Source organism: Entamoeba invadens (genome assembly GCF_000330505.1).
Source record: "Entamoeba invadens IP1 unplaced genomic scaffold scaff_1105074726711, whole genome shotgun sequence".
NCBI lineage: Eukaryota > Evosea > Mastigamoebida > Endamoebidae > Entamoeba > Entamoeba invadens.
In genome coordinates, this window is record NW_004443648.1 from 218,539 (window position 1) to 241,925 (window position 23,387).

Sequence of the window (23,387 nt, forward strand, 5' to 3'; positions counted from 1 at the left end):
ACCCGATATTGTCAATAGAAACAACCCTACAATTTAAACAATTAATTTGACTCTTTTCAACATAATTATCGTGTTCCAATGGATTTTTCAAAAACAAGATTAGTGTTACATTATTCACAATATTTAACACTATATGGTTAATTGAATACAATTTTGCCCTGTAATAAAACTTTCAAAGTTATTGAACTTGTTCGAACTCGAAAAAGAAAGTGGGTCATATGATCAAAACCAACAAAAATGATGTGGTCCAAAGTAAAGCAATATCAAACTGGGTATCGGTCATAATCAAAGAACCCCCAATCGACATCATTTCACTGACAATTAATGCGATGGTCACATTATTGGAAACATTAAGTGGGACTAAATGCCCTTACAAATATGATAAAAACCCCAAAACAAAGTTTTCGCATATTGGCAATTTGGATTGTTTTGTTCAATTTGCAATTTCTCTGGGTGTCAAGGTGTATGGCATCAATGGTACAGATTTAATGGATAAAAATATTCGGACATATTTGGCTTTGTACAACGGCATTATAAATCGCTTTGTCATGATCAACGCAAAGGAACTTAAAATCATTCACCAGTGGTTTGGTAACTTAATAGGGCAACCCATTCGATCAACAAAAGACTGGGGAAATAAGAAAACACTAACTAAATTATTAAGGTGTGACACCCCATTTCAGAGACTTACTGAAATTGGAGTGCCCACAATTGTCGAAGAACAAGACTTTGGAAAGGACGACTTCTCAATGAATTTGTTGCTTGTCTACATCTATGAAAAAAGAATTAACATTGATGTGATGCACAAAGAAATGTTCATTGATTTCACTGGAGATAAACGCATAGTTGAAGGCACTGTCGAAGAACTCAAGATCATTAAAACTGGAACTTTGATTAAACCCACTTTAATTGATGCAACAAAAAACACTCCAGTTGTTGTCGAGGAAAAGGAAAGTGAATTGAAGTCTCAAGTCACAAAACTCAGTCAGAAAGACTCGACATCCACTTTTAGTTCAAGTGAAGAGGATGACAATTCCCCACGATATATTGAAGATGAATCAAATGAGAAAATTAAGAAGGAAGAAAGGAAGAAAAACGTTGGACATCATTCAAAAGAGAAAAATTTATTAAACACTCAGCGCATAAGTAACAATCAAACACTGAACACTGTCCAACCAAAAGTCGAGAAAATTGAAATTATTCCGCCAAAGAATTTAACAAAAGAAATCAAAGAAAGTGATATTAAACTTGTTGAAACAAACATTCAACCTCCTATAGAGAAAAATGAAGTAAAGCCAATTTCAGAGACAAACAGAAAAGAGAATTTCATTCGAGAAAATTTACTGATAGCAAGAAATCTGCATCAAAACGAAATAGCACATAAATCCCTTCCAAATATTTTGCATTTGGTAGAACCAATAAAACACACTGAAGTGGAACAGAATCGCCAATTAGTCGAACAAAAAGTCTTGGACGAAGTCGAAACACCACAAGAAGTTTTTCATGAAAAAGAAGAAATACCAAAACTAAGTGAAAAAGAAATTGAGAAGGTAATAACAAAAGATGAAGAAATGCAACAAAACGTCATTGAAAAACAAGAAGATATAATTCTTGTGGAAAAAGAACAACACAAAGAAATTCAAGAAGATGTAAACTTTACAATTATAGAAGAAACAAAAGAAATCCCAAATAAGAAAAATCCATTAACTTTTAATGAAGAAAATTTACACCACGAAGTAACTGAAAAGGAATTGCCACCACCTCCAGTGTTGGATTCTTCATATTTAGAGAGTCTAAATAACGAAGAGGAAGTCAAATACACTCCATTGGGGTTACCTCCTCAAATTCCACAGGAATGTCACAAAGAGGAACAAAAGGCGCTTCAAAAAGAGATAGTGAACACCAGAGTTGAAACACAAGTTGAAACTCCTGTTGTTTGTGAGAAAGAAAGTGGTACAAAAACAGTGCCTGAAACAATCAAACAAATAAGAGAAGGTGAGAAACTAGACACTTTTTCAACACAAACGGATGTATCACAAGAGTGTACAATTGCACCACAAATTGAAGAGATAAAAACACCCAAAGAGGTCATTGAAACAAAACCAATTGAAGTTCCTATTGCACCACAAAAGACGGTTACAGTCGAAGGTTCGCCGACCGTGAAAGCAATTGTGAATCCAATTCATATTCCCCCTCTATTGACACAAGAGAACCATTTAAAAGACGATGAGTACTTGGAACAAGACGAAGACTTCATTAAAGAGACTGAACAACAAATAACTGGTCGTCAAAAATCACACGTGTCGACCTCAAGCGATTCATATACTGTATCAGCCATCGCACAATTGGCTATCTCAAAAAGTGCGCAAGATGTCACAAAGTGTAATCCACTCAATACCGACAAAACAGAGGAGGTGTCGCCAGTAATGATCACTATAGTCCCACAAAACACAAACGGAAAAGAGGAAGAATTAGCAAAGAAGAAAAAGATCAAAAAGATCGACTTTACACGACCAAGAATATTGGCGATGTCTCAAGACACTATGCCAGACAGTCCCGGAAGAAATCGGATTGCTTCACTCGGGAACTCTTCCCCAAGAAATACAGACACCGGTAAATTCAAGGCTGCAGGAGCTCTTTCTTGTATTCAACGACAACGGAATAACACCTATTTAAAGGAAGAATATATCAATCCCTCAATTCTGACTACGCCACGTGGAATGCTATTAAAAGACCAACGTGTTGAAGGGGATCGACTCTTCAAAATGGAAGTGGAGAATAAAATTCGAATGGAACACGACATGGCGAAGATCAGAACATTTGAGGAGAAGAAGAATGAGTTTTTGAGGTCTGTTGATCCAAATTATCTGATCAAGTCGTATTTCGACGAGTTGAAAGGGTGGGTCGGCAAAGAGGAATTTACTATTGTGTTTGATTCAATGAAAACAAATGCATTTGATCCTGCGGGGTTATCTGACTTAATGGTCATTTGTGTTGGTAAGAATATGAATATCTTCGGGTGGTACAATTCAAAAGTTTGTTTTAATTGCTTCAATTATATTTATAATAAATATCATTTATAATAATTATAGTAATTATAATAATAACATATAGAAAGTGCCCGAAAGTGGATTTATTAAAAACGACCCAAAACACTTTATGTTCACCCTTCAAAATCAACTCAATGTGCAACCGTCACAAATCTTCCCAATGAAAAAGCGTTGTTTCACGTTTGGTGTTGACGACGCGCCTTCATTTTATTTAAAAAAGACATTAAAGGTCATGAAGAAAGAAAAGGTGTATGTGGTCGAAATGGGAATGAAGTTCAAACAAAGATATAAAGACTTTACACTTGCGGGAGATGGTCTTTTTATAAACAAAGACAACGTCCTTGAAAAGGTGATAATTGTTCAGTGGAAATAATTTGTTATATGTTGTATTCTTGGTATTTAAATGTTATTTATAACATTTTCCTGATTTTTGTTATATAAAAATCAAAACTACAATATGTGAACTACAAAATAAAATTCACAAATTCTTCATCTCTAATTTGAGGTGTTTCAGACATAGTCTAATAATAATATAGTTCAATAAACTATACATTTTGTTGAAATATCTAAATTTATACCTTCTTCTTACTTATTTCGAAGAAAAAGAACGCAGAATCGTCTTGAAATATCCAAAAATAGAATGTGATTATTGTCGAGTTTTTATGGTTTCAAAAGTATTATAAATATATTATAATCTTATTAAAAAGAGAAAATGACGAACCAGAATAGGGGGGTATAAAAGAGTTCCAAAATCGAAAACTTCACCGCAGAAAAAGAGATGGAAAGCACGCCCCACACATCAGAACGAGATAATATGAAAGCTCGGAAGTATAGTTCAGTTGCTAATGAAAATAGAAAAGAGATGATCTTAGTTAGTGTATTAAACTATTTAGGATATTCCTTTCTCTTTCAAAAACCCAAGAAATTCACTGTTCATACTTCTCTTCCTTTTATTAATATAGAAAAGTGCTTTGATCAAACAAACAATGTTGTTCTCTCTTATGAAGAATTAAGAGCGGAGGCTTTATCTCTTAAAGTTGGTGAAGGGAGAAATGACAAAGAGAGGAGAATCACGCAGTTCATCAGAAACAAAACGGTGAATCGACTTGTTGACATCCTCCAAACACTTCCTTTTGTTACAGTAGAAGAGAAGAAATCAACAAAACAAATCACAGTCAACACATCCACTCCAATCACTCGGAAGTTGAAATCTATTAGCTTAACTGACCAAGTCGGTAATATCTTTGTCATCAACTTGAAAAAGGAATCGATGATAACTTACGTCGACCAATTGCATTCTTCAGTGTTCCAACAAGCCATTAACTTGGATCTTTATCTTCAACAATACACAATCGATATCAATTCATTTGTTGAAGTTCTTCAGTCGCCAGAGGCGGTTTCCTGTACCAATTCTAATTCTTTTGAATTAGAACAACAAATAACACCTCAAAACTATTACTATTGCATTTATTAAATATGTTTACTTAATTTTATGATTTCTTATGAAACTTCAATTTATAGTAGTTGATACTAAACTGTTTTTCAAAAGTCGGTACCGAAAGGACCCGACTTTTTGAAGTAAATGATTCCAAATATTTTTCATTTTGTTTGACATCGTTTTTTTGCTTATTTTTTTCCCTCTTATTTTTTAAAAAACAAACTTGACTGAACCTTGAATTTAGACCAAGCTAAAAAATTAAATAAAAAATAACAAGGAAAATATCAAATAACTTACTTCTTCAAAAATTTTGCTTGACCATATGGTTGTTTTTGCCGTGAGTAAAACCGACTTTTTCTCTTTTCAAAAGAAAATGTTAATGATCCAACAAATAATAAAAATCTTTCAATTTCATTAACACTTACAACACAAAGAAAAGATTATTGAAAATAAAAATAACCATTTAATATGTGTAGTGTTTCAAAGTTTGTTTTTTTTAAAGAGACAACCATAAAATAACAACAAGTTAGAACGATTTATTGTGTATTTTGAAGTGGGGGAGAGTCGTAATGTGAGAGGTAAAATACGGTTATCTCACCCATTCAAACTACTCGTCCATTACCAAAAGGCAAAAATGCCGATTTTTTGAGAATCTCAACAGTGAAAAAGACTGAATAACAGTCTCAGAAAATCGGACAAGTTTGTTCTAATTTTTTGTTAAAATCCCGAAATTTTAATTGAAATTTATAACTGTATTGGTTTTGAGGGTTAAAAAGTCGGTACTGTTTTTTCTTTTTTTCAAATGGAAATTATAAATGAAAACAACAAAAAAACTTTAAAAAACGGGAATTTATTATAAAAGGGTTTCCACTAATAATTGGTAAAGTACCGACTTTTGGCATACAGTTTAGTAATTAATTTCCATACTCAAGACTAGTAATAATTAATATTAATAGTTTCAAATTAATTTACTCGTTATAATAAAATACTATAATAAAATACTATAATAGAACCCAAATGATGTTCTTAATTACGAATACCTCAACTCATTTTGAGGAGCTTTCCAACACCTTCAAGCCCAGAAAGTATTTCAAAGTATTCCTGTGGCATTGAAGACTCAGTGCAAAATTGTGAAAAGTTCGTTTCTCCAATTTCATTAGCTATGATATTCAGATTGTCTATTGCTTTTTGGTTCTTATTATACTTATCAAGTGATTTGAACCCATACTTCTCTCTATATTTCGATACAAGAAATAGAACCACATTCCTCAGTTTTTTCTCTTGTTCTTCTTCTTGCATTTCGTTCCGAACATTTTCGACGATTTCAACGATGTCAAACATCGGGTCGTCTTCGACTAAATATTCAATTTCAAAGCCATTCGCTGTTTCAAAGTAAATGTAATCATTCACATCCCACTCATCCATCCCGATGTTATTAATGCTCCTTTCCTTAATACCTTGTCGAAGATACAAATCCCTCTCCATTGAAATCTCAATATTCGAACACTTTTGAACAACATCAGAAGTTTTGTATGACCTCCCAGTCACATTATCTTCCACCTGTAGTATTCCACCGTCACACTCAAAGTGTTGTAATAGCAAAACTCCACATCGCGTCATCTCACTTTGAGATGGAAACTTCATTTGCTGGTCAATTCCATTCTGTTTGTAATATATAGTGAACCGTTCTTTGTCGACTTTCTGTTCGACTTTGACTATCCGAATGGCATTCTGATCTTTGTCGATTAGGTCTGTGACAATTCTCCCTATGAAACAACACCCCGCAGCTACTGTTGGCTCGTTCTTACATGTTAAAAGTAGTTTATACTCGTTGGACTTGAATATCTTTTGAAAGCCAAGTGGAGCAGCTCCACGCCCGGTAATAACACAATCACACGTCCCTTGAAGTTTTCTGGTGTTCATGTCTTCAATAAGAGCAACAGCACTCTCAGTCACTGTTTTATCATATATCTCATAGAATTCAGTTTCAGTGATTTTGATCTGAGTCATTGTAATGTCGTTGTCGATACACAAATCGCACCACTGCGCATTCGACTGGAATAAATTTTTGACCTTCTGAACCGCCTCTTTGACTGAGTCGGTGAAGAATTTGTTTCGCTCGAGAGAAATTGTGTCGTCCGACTTTTGAATGATCAACTTCTCCAATTCCGTTTCGAACGTGGTGGTCTCGTTGATGGATTTTTTAAAGACGCTGTCGATGGTAACAACATTGTTTTCGTACGACACACACCACTGAGTTATATGCGTATGGCCAACATCGAAAAATGCGACGTTTTGTTTAGTTGGGTGGTTCAACTTGAAGTTGAAATAAAACATTGAAACGGCAACATGTGAAGGTACAAAGAGTGTGTTGATCCCCAAGTACTCTGCAATCGTTGTAAAATAAGGCGCATAAGCTTCATCTTCACAAGAGATGATTAAATAATACAGTGTAGTATGAACTGCTTGTAAGTCCAACACCAGTTTCGCGAACTGTTTGCAATTCTCATTCAAAAATTCAATGCTCTTTGTTTTACTTGGAATATAATGTGATGGAAGAATTTTTGTTTTGAAGGAGAATTTATCGACTACACAAACCGTTGTTTGTGTTGCTCCCAGGTCTACACCAATTATATACTTTTCAGGTTGCTGTGCCATTCACTCTTTTTTAAAGTTTTTTTGGTATCTATTTGTCTCTTCAAATGATGTTTGTCAAATTTCTATTGAATAATTTGTTTATAATTTATGTACTAATAAACAGTGAATTTAAAAATTGAACTTTTGGCTATATTTGATAGTTTTTATTTGAATGAATTCAAATTGAAATGAAATTTAAAGCATTATGGAAAAAAAAAAACAAAGGAAATAATACAAAATAAAACATCTGGTTTAAAAAAAAATAAAAAAGCCATTCATTAATAATAAATAAATTAAATAAAAACAATAAAAAATAAAATGGATGAAAATAAAACGACAGTTAAAGAAACAGCATTTGTTTGATGTAAAGAACTAAAAAACAATAATATGACGGATACTCCAGACCTTCATTTGACTCCAAATAGCTTTAAGCCGTCACATCCATCAATGTTCCACAGAATATTTAGCGCTGTATTTGACCAACCTTTCAATGTGATTGAGCCGTACTACCTTAGAAATTTGATCTTTGAGAAGAACTTTGACCTCTATATTTTCGATTGTAGGTACAATTACGAGTATAATGGGGGTCATATTTACTCTGCTGTGCCTTGCCCTTCTCTCTCACAAATTATTGAAATGTTTTTTGGAAAGAAGAAGGAAAACGTTATCATTGTATTCCACTGCGAATTCTCTCAGAAGAGAGCCCCCGAACTCTGGATGAAATTTAGAGATTTAGATCGATCTGTTAATAAGGAACATTACCCAGAGCTTTGGTACCCAGATATATATGTTCTTAATGGTGGGTATAGGCTTTTCAGAGAGATCTACCCTGTTTGTTCTATTCTATTATTAGATATTATAAAGTATAATAATAGAATATTATTATAATATTTATTTTATAAATTAACTAGTTAGGAGTGTTGTGGTGGATATGTCAAAATGGAAGACAGGCCACTTGGTTCTTCTCCGAACACGAAAGCAAAAATCAGCTACTGCAAACGGTCCACAGACAGAGAACACGGGTGGGATGATTCTCCTCTCCTCCCTCACAAACGTTAAATGTTTTTTTGTATTTTGAGCTATTAACATAGTTCTTAAAATGAAAGATTATAACACCAACTTGAATCATTAAAATCATTTGGAGTAAGTGGCTAGATCTTGATAATACTTCTCAAGTAAAATATCAAGATCTCCCTCTGGCAAAGCAGGACGTTGAACACCATCGTCATCAGTTATTTTCCCTTGAAGAACATCATTAAATTTCTGATCTAACATGGGGTTAATACCTTTGAAGGACTCAACTACTTTACACGACCAGACAAAGTATCCCTGAGCTATACAATATGGTTTACTATTGATTAATATATAATACAGGTCATATTGAGTATAGTAATTTTTATAATAAAAATATTATATATATGGTACAGAGAATACAAACAAAGCACAAGGAATGTCTGTGATGAGGTTGTTAAGGTTGTGTATCTTGTCAGCATACTTGACATACTTTGCACCAAGTGAACACGTTTTCGCATGTTCTACTTGGAGTTTTTTACGTGTGATTTTTGGGAGAGACTTATCATCAGTCACTTCTCGAACTATATCAGAAACTTCCTTTCCAAAAGTTGTTTCTATTTCTTCGAAAGTAGTGTGTGTGTCCTCCACAGTATCATGAAGAAGCGCTGCTTGAAGAGCTTTTATGTCTGTTATTCCACACTCGATCAAGATTTTACTAACGCCAATTGGGTGTACCAAATACGTCACACCATCTTTTCGACGCTGGTCTTGATGTTTCACTGTTGCGAAAAGTAAAGCGTCGATGTATTGTCCGAGTTGTAATTGGTTCATATGGCTTTTTAAGGTTAAATTGTTTTTCGACAATTTGTAAAAATGAGAACTATGAGGAATTAGAATTATTAGATAGAAGATTTGAGATCAAAAGAAACAACAATAAACACACAATTAAAGCTAAAGAAAAAGCGCATCGACTTATTATTAGATATATATAAAAAGAACGTGTGAGATTTATTTGTGTTTCTTTGTCATATGTTTGAGCCATTCAAGTCCATCTTTAAGACCATCCCCTTTAAATGCATCACACTCGATTAATGTCACCTTATCATTTAAAAGTGACTCAAGACCATCAACATGTCCTTTATTTGCCCAAATTAATACAGGAAAATGTAATCCCTTAGCATCGTTGACTAACTCTATTAAAGCAGTCTTCGCATCACTAAGTCGTTCCTTGTCAGTGGCATCAATGACAAAGGCAAAACATATGACATTACTGTAATAAGTTTTCCAGAGTCTTTGAAACTGTTGTTGCCCACAAACATCCCAAAATATCCATTTGATGTGTTTGACCCCTTTCACTTTGGCTTCAACTGAATTAAACCCACGCGTCGGCTTGGGAGGAAATATGGCAGGATCAAGCCCATTCAATTTGAGTGTTATTGCTGTCTTCCCAGCTCCATTCAGTCCACAAAGAAGAACATTAACATGTCGACTATGGAAAAAGAAACCCATCGTTTGAATTTGATGTTTGAAATCTTCATTTTTATATCGAGAATTGTAGAACTTCCAAGTGACGCTATTTTTAACTTATTTTATTAGTAAAAGTTCTATCGAATATGAAATTTGTTATTGTAAATTGCCATGCTGTTTTTTGTATTTTTGTTTATGAATTGTTTGTCATTTTTCAATATCTTTTACTTAATAATGAAGGAAAATAAAAAAAAAAATAGATTTTTTTATTTTTAAAAAATATCTTAAAATAACATTTTATTCTAATGACACGAAATTAACATTAAAAATTTATGATAAATATACTAAAAAATCGTTATAAAATTACATTAAATTATTAATAAAAAGAATGTCATTTTGTAGTTTGTTATAATTTATTTTACTTTTAATTATTATAATTATATTTTTTTTACCTTTTCATTTCTTCATTTGAGATTATTTTATTTGGAAAAGCCAGAAAAATTACATTTTAATACTGGATATTGTTGTTATATTTAACACTTAAGCTATTGTTTTCTAAAGTTATAAGTTATAAGTTATAACTTTAATTATTTAAAATAATACAATAGTTTATTTATAAAACAGAAACCAATTTGAATGATAATTAATTATTAAAATTAAAATCAATACATTTTATTATTAATTTTATAAAAAAGTTAAAAACACACAATTAAATACTGAACTTTAATCTTGTAAACTTATTTATAAAATATGTGATAATTTCGCTTTTGTACGGAACCTTCATCATTTAATGTAAATACCATCACGATGACAAACGTATTCTTTTTGTTTATCTAAATCTTATTATTATGTTCATTTGATGTTCGTTAAAACTAATTTCCAAGTTTCAATTACTATAATTTACTATTTTTTGGTTAAAATTTGTAATTTACAATATTTTAATAATAACATTGCTTATAACATAATATTAAAAAAATAAAACTTATTATCTAACTTAAATTGTTGTATTTTTTTTAATAGTTTATAAAGTGTTTAGTTATTATTATATTTATGATTAATTGTTTTATTTATTATTAAGATACTAAAAATAAAAACAAATTATTGAATGGATTAAATTTTGGGATATTATGAAACAAGAAAAACAATTCCTGATTCCACAAACAATTCTAATAAAAATTAATTAATACAAATAATTCAAGTAAACTATACGAAAAACGTTGAAAAGTATCGTTGAAAATTCGTTGTTATTTTAAAAATTATATTTTAACAATATAATAATTATTAAAAAACTATATTTCTTAATCGTTTTTGTGAGAGTAAAAAAGACTAAAAAAACTCAGATTTCAATTTATGTTACTCATATCTCTTCTACTCATTTTCTATGTTCGAAGTGCTCCAGAGAACTGTGTCGAGTACATATCAGAGAACCATTGTGTCCAATGTAGTGATGGGTATTACCTTCAAATGGTGGACAATCCAACCACAGGGATTCCCTCTCTTCTCTGTGTTCAAAAGGGAACAATTGCGAATTGTGATGCTGAAGACTCTGGTCAGTGTGTCCGATGTCAGTCTGGGTACTACTTAAAGAATAATCAATGTGTTGGTTGTACCACTGGGTGTAACTACTGCGATGAGAACCATTGCTTCCAGTGTGGGTCTGTAGATGGTGTTCAGTTATACCTTTCTACCGATGAAACGCAATGCGTCGATTGTAGTAAATCAATCAATGATGAAGCTTGTGGAAGATGTTCGTCTGGGACGTACTTCGATACCACCACAAAGTCTTGCGCAAAGTGTTTCGACAGTTGCGCGTTATGTACGGAAGCAACGAACTGTTTCCAGTGTTCTGAAAAGTTACTTGAAAAGCACGCGGGCACTGCAGCCGACCCAGACAAATGTGTTGACATAGTACATTGTTCGACTGGTAAGAATGATGATCACTGTGAGTCGTGTGATGCTGGCTATCGTCTTGAAGGTGGTAACTGTGTTCCATGCAATTCCAATTGCACGTTGTGTTATAAGAAAGATGACGGAAAGACACAGTGCACCAAATGTGATGAAGGTTTTGTTCTGAACAAAGGAGAGTGTCAAACGAAAGACTCATTAAATTGTGAAGTTGGGAGTGTCACTTATGGGTGTTTGCAGTGCAAGACTGGGTATTTCTTTGATAGCAATTTGGAGTGTGCAGAATGTTCTTCTGACTGTGGGTCGTGTGTTTCCGAAGCAAGTAATTGCTTGTCGTGTTCCAAAGACCATTACTTCAAGAGTGGGACAACCACGTGTACAATGAAAGATGGAAATTGTTCGTTAGTTGATCAAGCTGGATGTAAAGAATGTGCGAACGACTTGAGTGGTGAAGGGTTGAAAAAGACTGGATACTATGTTCCGCCTGGGAAACAAGAGTGCGAAGAATGTGAAAAGAATTGTAAGCTCTGTGAAGGTGATAAAACGCATTGTACGGCATGTGTCACCAATTATGTGTTAAAAAAGAATGGCGATCATTATGAATGTTACAACAAAAGTGAGACATGTATTGCCACTGGTTTGTTGTTTTCCGTGACTTATTGAAAAGAAATACTAACTGAATAGAAATGGGGTATTGCACTGAATGCGAGAAAGGATATTTCATCGAAGCTAATGAAAACCAAGACTGCATCAAATGTGATCCGTCATGCGGTACTTGTAAAGACAAAGACAACTGTTTGACATGCGCAAGAGACTATTACTTGCCTAAGAATATGTCGTCTGTTGAAATGAAAGGGTTCTGTCGCCCTCAAAGTGAAATTAATTCCGTGTGTCAAGCGAACGTGAACGGATGCGAGAAGTGCAAGGAAGGGTTCTACATCAATAGCAAAGACCCAACCCAATACAACTGTACAAAATGCACAGATGAGTGTAAAGATTGTGATTGGCTCTCAGAGGATGGGACTGATGTCACGAAAGGTCATGTCATTTGCACGTCATGTCCGACGGAATTTGGGTATGTCAATGACGAAGGCCATTGTGTGCCCTGTTCCGGGCTAAAGAATTGTGCGACGTGTGATAAAGACAAATGCGCGACATGCAATGACGGATACAAGATGGATCCTGGATCGAAGTCATGCTCGAAAACCAATTGGGCGTTAATTATTCCCCTTGTGATCTTGGGTGTTATCATAATTGTCATTATCTTGGTACTGCTCATAGCCTTTGTGTGGTGGAGAAGAACAAAAAGCGTCAAAGCGGAGACTGCAGCGATTAAACCGTTCCACGTCTCTTCTGATCTGGAGTTGATTCTCCTTGGCGCTGATAACGAAAAGTTCCCATTGAAGACGGAGAAGTGGGAGCTGACATTCAACCTTGCGAAGTCGAAGGCTGTTGTTGATCAAGAGTATACAGAAACGTTTAACTTGGCGAATATGTCAAAGAAAGAATATTACTTTGAGTTCCATTTCACGCCAAGTCACAAATACGACTTAGATATCACACCAAAAAGTGCGACACTGAAACCATCCACTGCTGTTCCCATAACTTTCAAAATTAAGATGTTGTGCACGGCTTCAGTGAGTGACAATATTGGTATCTCGGCGATGGATATTGATGATCAGAACAAAGAAACCGCGAAATTCACGATTGTGGTTGAATCCGACTTATCTCTTAAATTGGACCACACTGAATTAAAGCCAATGATGCCGCCAATTGGTGAAGGTGCATTTGGGATGGTATTCAGAGGGACGTACAGAGGTAGAGATGTCGCCATTAAGAAAATGAAAGCGAGAAATTTGACACAAGAACAAGAGAAGGAGTTCAATCACGAAGTTTCGATGATGACACAGTTGCGCCACAGCTGTGTTGTTGAGTTGATTGGAGCAGTCTACACGGAAGGAGAAATATCTATAGTCACTGAGTTTGCTGAATATGGATCTCTGAGTAAAGTGTGGGGAAAGCACCCAATTACGTACCAACTCAAAGTGAAGATATTGGACGATATGGCTGTTGCGTTAGCTTACTTGCATCAGAACACCATTATTCATCGTGATGTCAAAGGCGAGAATTTGTTGTTGTTTTCACTCAACCCCCGTTCGCCAGTCTGCGCGAAGTTAACAGACTTTGGGACGTGCAGAAACGTATCTGAGAGAAACTTGGCATCAAAGGCGTTATCACAAGGGATTGGAACGCCAACGTACATGCCGCCAGAGTGTTTGCAGAACTCTTCGGAGTACAGTTACCCCGTCGATGTGTATGCTTACGGTATGGTTTTGTATGAGACATACACCGAGAAGAACGCGTATGAAAATGATGAGCGATTCAATCAGCCGTGGATGATTCCACAGTTTGTCATTGAAGGTAACAGACTTGACAAACCCAGTGGTGTTCCAGAGAATTACTGGGACTTGACCACAAAGTGTTGGTCACAGAATCCAGAGGACAGACCGACATTTGCTGAGGTTCTCACAAAAATCGAAGGGTGGGGTGAAGACATCAAATATGCTCTGAAGAACGACGGTGACAAGCATGTGGAAGAGTCCGATGTCTCAAGTAGTTCCACTCCATCTTCCCAAAGCAAAGACATGAGTAAAGGACAAAGCAAGCAACATGAAAACGTCCCCACTGAAGCTGATGGAGTGGACAAGAGTATATCCTCGAAGAGTTCGAGTGATGATAAGCACTAATTGAATGAGCACTGCGTTTCTAATTCAATTGTTTGAGGAATTAGGTTTTCCACAATTTGTGGACAGTTGTGGTGTTGCAATAAAAAAAAGACCTTGAATCATAGAAAAATGGATTAAACGAAGGAGGCGTACTCTGACTCATCTTTTGGCTTGAAGAAGAACGACAAGACGACAGCGGACGCCATTGCAATGGTCTGGAACATAGAGCCGAAGAGATGTAAAAGGAATCCCGACCCGACTCCTCGTGAGAATTTACTTTGTTTTGCCTCGTCTTCGAATCCAGCACTCGCAGCAGCGCCGATTCCGATGAACGTTGCAATGTAAAAGAAGAACGAAACGGCGAAGAACGCGATGTAGACGTAAAGGGAGAATTTGAACATTTTGTCGGCTTGTTTTAAGACAAAAGCTTTCTGTCTGATGTCCAAGAAAGTGTATCCGATAGTTCCTAAGAGATAGATAAATTGAATGCACACAAAGCCACAAATGCATTGAAGACTTGCAGACGCATAGTTGTAATTCTTGTCCGCCGTTTCTTGGAAGTACACCGATGACCCGACATATCGAATAAAAGTCTCCATCGTGTATGTTCCCATATCATTCTGAATCCCGTAATAAGTCAACCCACCGACGTGGCGGATGCGTAATGAATCCGCCACGTCATATGTGTTTGTGGTCCACTCGTTGAACAACGACGACCCCACCAATATTGCCGCCAAAATCGACAAAGAGAGTGGGACATATTTCACGTATAATGAACAGTCCATCTTATGATTTTTGAGTTCGTCACATGCAAATTTTGAAGAACTGAAAAGTTGTCAGCTGAAGAGGTTTCTTTTTTTTCTTTCAAAAATGTTTTTTTAATGGCGGTTTATTACTATAATATATAGTTTATTGAACTAGTAAACAGTTAGAGTATTAATAACATTTTTTGGTAAAAAAACAAACTGTTATTCGAATTTATATGAAAAATCGACGATGCGAGAAAGTAAAATGCTCAATCAAAAATTACAATTACAGAAAGACGCAACCGTCTTGCGTGTTGGGTTGGAAGATTTGTTCATCGGTTGGTGTGTCAACCCTTCCGTCCTTGAATTTATATTCGACATTCTCTTCCTCGCCAATATCGTCTTGATATGTTTCGAGTAGGGATTCGTCGTCAAGCCACTTTTTAGCAGTTGGGAGGTAAAGTCCAATTCCGTCTTCGGGTAACATGTGGAGTTGACCTGCTATGAATTGAACGGAATCTTTTACGGACATGTCGCCGTCGACACGAAGAGTCTTGTATATGATTGGAAATGAGATTGGAAATTTAATGCGCATAGTAACGACTCGGCTCATCAGTTGCAATGGAATGTATTTGATAATTTCCAGTTTGTCTGTTATTTTGAGTATTTTTTGTTTTTGGTTTAATTTCTATATTCCCGGTTTTGTTCCAACTTTTGAAGGTAGATTGACAAGTAATGATTTGTGTTTTTGTGATTTGAAAATAGTCTTATTTTGGATTATTAGCAAAAAAAAGTAAAAAAAAGAATTGGGTGGCTATTTATTTTCTGAATTAGTGGAAATAAAAGAATTGTTTTGTTTAATAATTTGTAATATATTTTTTTATTTTTTTTTGTTCTGTAATATAACTTATTATAAATTTTTAATAAAAATTATAAAATAAAAATTTAATTAAATATAAAATATAATAATATTAATAAAACACATAAATATAAAAACATTCATAATGTTATGTAAAAATATGTTTTTTATCGGTTAATTATATTTAATTATCAGTAAATACTAATATATAATAATACCTTGTATTATAAAAAACAACAACACATTAATTATTCCGTTAAAACCCGAAAAAATGTTTTTTTTCTGAACTTGGCCTTATGTAAAAAAAGTCAATCTTGAAATATGTTGGAATAAACTTTATTGGTCTTTGAACTTAAAATTTCAACCCGATGGAATCATTAAAATCTCCATACTCTGTGGGACTTTTTCCAACGCTTTACCAACGTCGAATCTTTCCAACTTCGAAACCTCAACAAAATGGTGATATAATCACGCCACTTCACGTTTCGGTTTTTTTAAATCACCCCGAATTTATAGAAAGTTTAATAAATGATTATAGTATCAATGTTAATTCCCAAGACTCGTTTGGCAACACACCACTCATTTTAGCAGCTCAAGTTGGTAACATGGAAACGACAAAAATCTTGATGTCACACACACCATCAAATTCGCTGACAAATCAATATGGACAAACGCCCATTCTCGTAGCTCTTCGATTCAATCATCCGGAGATTGCGCTTGAGATTGTCAAATCAATAAAAAATGCATTTCAAATCTTGAATACTCCAGACAACTGTGGGTACACCGTATTACACTACGCAGCTTTCTGTAACGACGAGAAAGTTCTTTCCGCGATCGAACAAATTTGTTTTGTTGATGACATCATTGAGAATTCCATCAACCCGACATGCTCGACTCCGCTCCATATCGCTGCTCTGAATGGTTCGTACGTGACTTTAAAATGGTTACTCACCAAAGGCGCCAATCCAAATGCGGAGAATTGTATGGGGCAGAGTCCATTGTTGCTTGCTATCAAACACAAACACATTGAATGTATCAATTTGTTAATAGAAAAGACTCTCTTAAACGTGCCAGATAATTACGGACAATTGGCACTTCACTATGCTGCTGCTGTCGGATGTCCCGTTGATATTATACAGAAACTCTGTGACAAGTACCCCGATGCTTTGAATAAAATGGACGCAAATGGAAACTACCCTTTCCACCATGCAGTGAAGTCTAACACCCTCGTACTCCTCCAATTCTTCTTTAAAGATGGGAAGTTACTTAAAAAGAGAAACTCGAATGGGCTCACCCCTATTATGTTGGCTGTCGCTTGTGGGGCTACGACTTCATTTGCATTCTTAATAAGACTCGGAGATGATACATACGGAAGATCACTCAGTGGGACGTCTGTGTTCATGTTGGCGTGCGCTTACAATCAACTGGAAATAGCAAGGGCTCTCTTCCAAGAAGACCCTTCTGTCATTTCAGATGTCGACAATAACGGAAATACAGCAGCTCATTATGCTGTGCAGAACAATCGTGTTGAAGTCCTCAAGTGGATCAAAAGCATTGCTTGCGAAATTGTGAAAAAGCCAAATGTCGTAGGAGAGACACCACTCCACATCGCGTGTTTGTGTGGGTACCAACAAATCACCGAAATATTGTTGGTCTTTGGGTTGACTATGACAGATACGACGACGATGGGAAGGACTCCCTTCCATTATTGTGTCCTCGGAGGCCATTTGCAATTGGTCAAGTTGTTACGACGCAACGCGGAGACCGGGTGCTTTGTAGGAGATAAGAACAAACTGACACCGTTACACTACTGTTGCTTGTATGGGATGGTTCATCTGATGGACGATTTACTCTCTGCGTGTCCTGTTCTTTTAAATAGTCGAGACGGCTGCGGAAGGACACCACTTCATGTTGCTGTTGTTATGAATGATGCATTGAGTGTTAAAAAGTTGTTAGAACATGGTGCTGATACGACACAGATTGACATTCGAAAGATGTCTGCACTTCAGTCGTCGATCAACCGAGGATACATTCATTGTTATGAGCTAATAGCGAAAAAGGAGAGTTACACGACAATCAAAAAAGTGAAAATGGTCAACGACTTTTTGCGGGACGAGGATTACTTCCTCCGAGTAAAAAAAGACGACATTGTCAATGTTTTTTGGGAGCATAAAAAGGGGTGGGCGTTAGGTATGGCTCGTGGGAAATATGGGATCTTTCCGATAACGAGGAGTATTGTAGTTTCACTTGAAAAAGATGAGCTCGACAAAATAGCGGAGATATTGATCAACAAAAAGATGGTGGAAAAAGGAGTTGATAAGAAGAATAGGTCGGCATCTGTGGCGACAAAAGAACCGGAGAAAAAGAAGTTTAAAGCATACAGCCCAGTCGAACCGACAGAAATACTTGCGAATAAACAAATGCAAGAAGTCAAAAAGAAACAGAAGACAATATCTAAGTCTAAGACTCCTAAGGAATTTTAACATCAATTTATCTTTTGTTATCAATGCTTTGTTGTTGAATGGATGTGACGAATTGGGATGAAATAAAGCAAATTAATTTAAACGACGGATACATTGAGCATATGCCTTTTGTGGAGATGAGTCCCGACCATTCACTGATTTACCATTGACTTTTACGTTCGCTAGATACTCTTTCATATACCCTGCCATATATTCTGTCGCACTATATGTATAGGTCACACCATTAACTGTTGCTACACCACTTAGGCCACTAAAGTGCGAAGCTATAGTCGCAGCTTCATCTTGAGGACTATTCGTAAAGTGTGGATGTCCGATCATGTTGATTGAAATGGTTTGTTCGTTTGTTTTTATTTGACTTTCACAAAAGTCTCTTCAAATCGGGAATATATACTTCAACATTTCTTAGTTCTTATTAACTAAAAATGAAAGATTTATTCTAATTATAAGTGAGACTTAAAAATATTTTTTTAATAAGAATAAACTAATTAAAATATATGTTTAGATTGGGTCAGGCTTATTCCACCACCACCTCTAAAAATAGACTATTTTTACTATTTGATATAATATTCAAATTAAAATTATAGTAAATAGGAAACTGGGAAGATATTAGGTCTGGTTCCCGAATTCAAGAAATGCCGAAAATTCACCTTGATTTAGTGGAAACCGAGTGAGACGGAGCATTGAAAAGAAGGCTCTGAAGACACACTCAAACAGTCTGTTTGTGCACCGTTTCACCCACTTTCCAAGTCCTCCCTTGGCGCGGAACCCCCCTGACCCCCCCCGCAAGCGGGGGGGGGGGAACCACATCCGCGTCCACACAGTACGGACAAGGAAAGTGGGTGACATGGGGACGCACAAACAGTGGCTGAAAAATGGACTTCCTTCAAAAAACACTCGCGGCAAATATTTTTTTTGGTAAAGGTGGTGGTGGAAAAAGCCGGTCCCGTTTAGATTTTGAAGTTAATTTTTTCATAACTTATTATTAAGTTATTATTGTTTTAATTGATAATTATATTTTAACTTTAGAAAAAATCTAACAATTAATTAATTTTTTTTCTATTCCAAAAGTAAAAACAATTATTTTTTTTTCATTTTGATAAAAAGTGTAGTTTTAAAAACAATTTTTAATAGTAAAAATATTAATAGAATGATAAACACAGTTTGAAAGTATTTTTTGTAAAAAAATAACATTTTTTTAAAAGTTACACTGAAAAGTAATTTGCCAAATATTCAGTACAAAAAAGTATTAAATACCAAATTATCTAATATACTTAAAAAACCTAAAAATAAAGGATAACACAAAACAATTTTTCTTCCGTTTCCTTTCATTAATTTCTTTTAGTTAATATTAGCTAACACAATACAAAAATAGATGGCAATTCTTATACTGTCTCAATGCACAACATTTTTTGTGTTTTTATATGATGAAAAACAACTTTTTTATTGTTTTATCCCAATTCGAATAGAATCTTCAAAAGCTTAATGGATCAATTATTGGAGGATTTACGTGTTTGTTTTGTTGCCTCTAACTTTGTTTGTGTGATAAAACGTTGACAGACAGCAGTGTAAAGACCCTCAGTCAATTGTGGACTTCCCCGAATTAAAACCGGAGTACTTAGAACAACTCTCCACTTTTCAACCAAAAGGTGATGTGGTGAACTGTGTTATCTCCACTTTGAATCAGAATAAGTCCTCCCTTCATTATTCAAATTTGCGAGAAGACCGTATTACTCAACCAGGTCTGACTGTCCAAACGAAGTCGAATTATCCATTCACCGAAATTGGCAGTAAAGACAAAGTTGGGCAACCTACTGCCGATGCCTATTGTGTATGGCGTTGTGCAAATTTCATGGTGTTCTGCGTGTGTGATGGGTGCGGTTTGCTTCTTAGATAACACAATTTTCAACGTTACAAGTGTATAGACATGATAAGTATAACAAATAGGATGGGGTCAAGACTCAAGTTACGTGGCGCGAGTTGCCAGTGCGGTCTTTGTCAGTTACATGCAAAAATATATTCAAGAGAATGAAAACGCGATGACCACAAAGTCGATGATCGAGCACGTCAAAAAAGCTGTAGCAATTGCGCACCAAATTGGGTCAACAACGTACTTCATTCAAGGCAAAAACATAGGGAGTTGCACATTATGTGGTGGTGTTGTAGTTCCACTCGTCCCCGAAGAAGAGTTAAAAGGCCTTCAAGTGAATGAGAGTGACATGGTAGACTCAAAGAGTGCTTTAAGACACCGTGTCGATGAATACAAACATACAACCAAGACTGACAAAATGACAGAGAAGTATCAATACATAGGGGTGAGTGTAGGAGACTGTAAAGCGTATTTTGTCGATCGTAGTCTTCCCAAGCATAATTGTGTTGATTTAACATATGGAAGTCGTTTGAAATCAAAAATTGGGAATGACCCGGGAGGACGTATAGGGAAGACCAAAGAAGAGTTAACAAAGATGGACTTACGCAATGGGATCTACTTTGCTCAGATGATGCATTGGAACGATTATTTAATCGTCTGTTCCGATGGTATTCACGACAACTTAGAGCCAAAAACTCGAGGAATGAGTGTCGAAGAAGTTTTACCCACCAAAAAGGGAGTGAAATGGAACGCATTGACTTCCGAAGACGTCGAACTGATTAACAAAAATTATAGGTTTGTTATTAATAGTTATATAGTTCATGCATGCAACAAGAAAATAACTCCATAGTCTCGCGTTTCTCGAGGAAATGGAATCGCACGCCGTTAGTGTCCACCAGTTCCATCAAATCATTATGGACTCTGTCGAAGGAGTCGTTAAAGATATTAGAGACTTCTCGGAAAAGTACCCCCTCGAAGCTATTCCTTCTCAATTCTCCGGTAAACTCGACCACGCCACTTTACTTGTTGCTCGTCCCGCGATGTGATCTAATTGATTTTTTGAACCATTTGTGAACCATTTTTATTTTATAGAAAACTTTTAATTGCAAATGGAAAAGTTAACATCGTTAGACCACGATATCCACATGGACATCGAAAAAATCATTCACGAGACAGAACAACCAAAACGTGACCCAAAAACAATCAAACCAAACGAAAAAACAGTCGTCTGTTCACATTGGCTCCGTGGCTCATGCAAACTTGGTAACAACTGTGGGTACCTTCATGAGTACGACTTGGACAAAACCCCAATGTGCAACCATTTCGAGAAATACGGAAAATGTGATAAGCCGGAGTGCCCTTTCCGTCATGAAGCTCCAAGTAACAGTCCAAAGTGTGAGTGGTACATCAGAGGGTTTTGTTCCCGTGGGAAGAAGTGTCACAACTTACATCCAAAGAAGTTGTTATGTCCTTTATATTTCATGGGATTTTGTCCATATGGAAAGCAATGCAAATACTCACACCCATCCCCGGCTCCTATGAGAGATAATGATCGCCCAAAAATGCCAAATAAAGAACAACAACAACAGTGAATTGTACTTCTTTTCTTTTTATCAGTTATGCCCGTTATAATACTATAATTATAATAAAATTATAATAAAACTATGGTTCTAATTACGAGAAGAAGAAATCTGCAGGATGGTCGGGATCTGTAAGCCCTTCTTTGTCTTTAGCAACGTCGACTTGAGCAACTTCTACCTTGTCGTCTTCTTTCACAACGTCTTCAGTTGTTTCCACCACCTCTTTTTGACTCGCAGCTTTTTCAATTTTCATTTCTTTATCCTTTTCAAGTGGTTTCTCATCTTGTGAAACTTCTTTTGGAACGTCTTGTTTACCTTCCTCTTTAACAGTCTTTTTGCCACTCTTTTTAGACCAAGCAGAAATTTTTGAGGCAAAGTCGTTAAATGCTACAGTTGATCCGATGGTGAAGTCATTATTAAAGAAGGACTTCAAGTTCTCTTCAACGGACGTGGAAATGCCTTCTTCAAATGAGGGGTGTACCCTTTCAAATGACTTCCCTTCCATTCCAACATTCGTCATCTTTTCTCTCCAGTTATGGAAACAATTCGTCTGTAAGAAAGCTCGTACAAAGGCCTCGCCAAAGTCGACAAACACTTCTTCTAATGCACTCGTAAATCTGAATGGCTTCTTTGTGAAGAGTTCCTTGTTTCTGGCAAGTCCATGCAACAACGCCATAATGTAATTCACTAACTCTCTGAAAACCCAGTTGTCCGTTCCTTTCTCAACGTTTGTTGTCGACATGGCGTTCACTCTGATCTCCTTTTTGACATTGAAAATAAAGACCTTGTCAGTTTTAGTCAAAGAGCAATCCATTTCGACGTTCTTGTCGCGATACAAAATTTTACCAGTGGAGACATCAACAACGGCGTCATAATCCGGTGACTTCTGTAATACAACATTGGTGGAGACAGCAGCAATAACGCCGTTGCCATTTCCAATTCTATCGAAATTGTTAATCGAGAGGTGTAAGTACACTTCTCTCTCTTCAGTATTCAACGAAAGTGGTAATTGTAGTAAGTCCACCTCTTTCAAATTGGGTTTTGTGAAGAAGACACCGGGTACCAGTGACAACAAAAATAAGACCGTTTCACTAGCCAACAGTGCTTGTTCGCGTGAAGCGACGACCAACACTCTCTTCTCGAGTAAAAAGAGTTTGAGCAAGCATAGTACGTTGGTGTCGAGTCTGTTAACAAGGGCGGTTGCTGTTGGTGCCGATGTATATATTGGTGAGAAAGCGTAATTAGCCACAGTCAGCATATGGCCGATCAATGTCACGTTGATCTCTTCCACTTGCGTGATATAAGCATTAGCCAAAGGTAATAATATGTGTACGATCTGATGGAGATATGGTACAGTAACAAAGGCAACGATGGCATATTTCTTATACTTCCATTCCTTCCTCCCATTGAAGACCACCGAAACTCCAAAAGTCTTTCCGTTGTTAAAGTAAACGTAGTCGGGCAGTTTAGTTTCTTGGTCTGGAAAAGCGGTTGTCATCATGAAAGTCTCATCAGTCGTATTTAACTCTCCGGTAGTGTGGAGGAGGACTGGGGTATTCTCTCCGTTCTTTCCCAAAAGAACTAAATGGGTGATAGCGTCTTGTGTTTGTGTCAT

At 35.9% G+C, this 23,387-nt stretch overlaps 13 protein-coding genes across 13 annotated transcripts; 7 read left to right on the top strand and 6 right to left on the bottom strand.

Moving 5' to 3' along the window:
* Positions 1-218: 218 nt before the first annotated feature.
* EIN_053330 (hypothetical protein) lies at positions 219-3,423 on the top strand (the record flags this gene model as incomplete). The annotated part of the gene is made up of 2 exons (XM_004259811.1): positions 219-3,035; positions 3,115-3,423. 2 exons carry the CDS (start codon positions 219-221, stop codon positions 3,421-3,423), a joined length of 3,126 nt encoding a protein of 1,041 aa, XP_004259859.1.
* Positions 3,424-3,828: 405 nt separating this feature from the next.
* Positions 3,829-4,524, top strand: EIN_053340 (hypothetical protein; the record flags this gene model as incomplete). Its single annotated transcript, XM_004259812.1, has 1 exon — positions 3,829-4,524. The coding sequence occupies one exon, from the start codon at positions 3,829-3,831 to the stop codon at positions 4,522-4,524; it is 696 nt and encodes a 231-aa protein (XP_004259860.1).
* A 1,005-nt stretch (positions 4,525-5,529) lies between these two features.
* Positions 5,530-7,146, bottom strand: EIN_053350 (hypothetical protein; the record flags this gene model as incomplete). The annotated part of the gene is made up of 1 exon (XM_004259813.1): positions 5,530-7,146. One exon carries the CDS (start codon positions 7,144-7,146, stop codon positions 5,530-5,532), a length of 1,617 nt encoding a protein of 538 aa, XP_004259861.1.
* A 366-nt stretch (positions 7,147-7,512) lies between these two features.
* On the top strand, positions 7,513-8,184 carry EIN_053360 (M-phase inducer phosphatase, putative; the record flags this gene model as incomplete). Its single annotated transcript, XM_004259814.1, has 2 exons — positions 7,513-7,956; positions 8,041-8,184. The coding sequence occupies 2 exons, from the start codon at positions 7,513-7,515 to the stop codon at positions 8,182-8,184; spliced, it is 588 nt and encodes a 195-aa protein (XP_004259862.1).
* Positions 8,185-8,259: 75 nt separating this feature from the next.
* On the bottom strand, positions 8,260-8,970 carry EIN_053370 (HD domain containing protein, putative; the record flags this gene model as incomplete). The annotated part of the gene is made up of 2 exons (XM_004259815.1): positions 8,260-8,476; positions 8,564-8,970. 2 exons carry the CDS (start codon positions 8,968-8,970, stop codon positions 8,260-8,262), a joined length of 624 nt encoding a protein of 207 aa, XP_004259863.1.
* Positions 8,971-9,147: 177 nt separating this feature from the next.
* Positions 9,148-9,648, bottom strand: EIN_053380 (ADP-ribosylation factor, arf, putative; the record flags this gene model as incomplete). Its single annotated transcript, XM_004259816.1, has 1 exon — positions 9,148-9,648. The coding sequence occupies one exon, from the start codon at positions 9,646-9,648 to the stop codon at positions 9,148-9,150; it is 501 nt and encodes a 166-aa protein (XP_004259864.1).
* A 1,308-nt stretch (positions 9,649-10,956) lies between these two features.
* Positions 10,957-14,258, top strand: EIN_053390 (hypothetical protein; the record flags this gene model as incomplete). Its single annotated transcript, XM_004259817.1, has 2 exons — positions 10,957-12,148; positions 12,196-14,258. The coding sequence occupies 2 exons, from the start codon at positions 10,957-10,959 to the stop codon at positions 14,256-14,258; spliced, it is 3,255 nt and encodes a 1,084-aa protein (XP_004259865.1).
* A 113-nt stretch (positions 14,259-14,371) lies between these two features.
* Positions 14,372-15,022, bottom strand: EIN_053400 (hypothetical protein; the record flags this gene model as incomplete). The annotated part of the gene is made up of 1 exon (XM_004259818.1): positions 14,372-15,022. One exon carries the CDS (start codon positions 15,020-15,022, stop codon positions 14,372-14,374), a length of 651 nt encoding a protein of 216 aa, XP_004259866.1.
* A 247-nt stretch (positions 15,023-15,269) lies between these two features.
* Positions 15,270-15,596, bottom strand: EIN_053410 (hypothetical protein; the record flags this gene model as incomplete). Its single annotated transcript, XM_004259819.1, has 1 exon — positions 15,270-15,596. One exon carries the CDS (start codon positions 15,594-15,596, stop codon positions 15,270-15,272), a length of 327 nt encoding a protein of 108 aa, XP_004259867.1.
* Positions 15,597-16,210: 614 nt separating this feature from the next.
* Positions 16,211-18,325, top strand: EIN_053420 (ankyrin repeat domain containing protein, putative; the record flags this gene model as incomplete). The annotated part of the gene is made up of 1 exon (XM_004259820.1): positions 16,211-18,325. The coding sequence occupies one exon, from the start codon at positions 16,211-16,213 to the stop codon at positions 18,323-18,325; it is 2,115 nt and encodes a 704-aa protein (XP_004259868.1).
* A 1,482-nt stretch (positions 18,326-19,807) lies between these two features.
* On the top strand, positions 19,808-21,238 carry EIN_053430 (hypothetical protein; the record flags this gene model as incomplete). The annotated part of the gene is made up of 4 exons (XM_004259821.1): positions 19,808-19,834; positions 19,887-20,202; positions 20,270-20,987; positions 21,043-21,238. The coding sequence occupies 4 exons, from the start codon at positions 19,808-19,810 to the stop codon at positions 21,236-21,238; spliced, it is 1,257 nt and encodes a 418-aa protein (XP_004259869.1).
* A 63-nt stretch (positions 21,239-21,301) lies between these two features.
* Positions 21,302-21,784, top strand: EIN_053440 (mRNA 3'-end-processing protein YTH1, putative; the record flags this gene model as incomplete). The annotated part of the gene is made up of 1 exon (XM_004259822.1): positions 21,302-21,784. The coding sequence occupies one exon, from the start codon at positions 21,302-21,304 to the stop codon at positions 21,782-21,784; it is 483 nt and encodes a 160-aa protein (XP_004259870.1).
* Positions 21,785-21,866: 82 nt separating this feature from the next.
* Positions 21,867-23,387, bottom strand: EIN_053450 (hypothetical protein; the record flags this gene model as incomplete). Its single annotated transcript, XM_004259823.1, has 1 exon — positions 21,867-23,387. The coding sequence occupies one exon, from the start codon at positions 23,385-23,387 to the stop codon at positions 21,867-21,869; it is 1,521 nt and encodes a 506-aa protein (XP_004259871.1).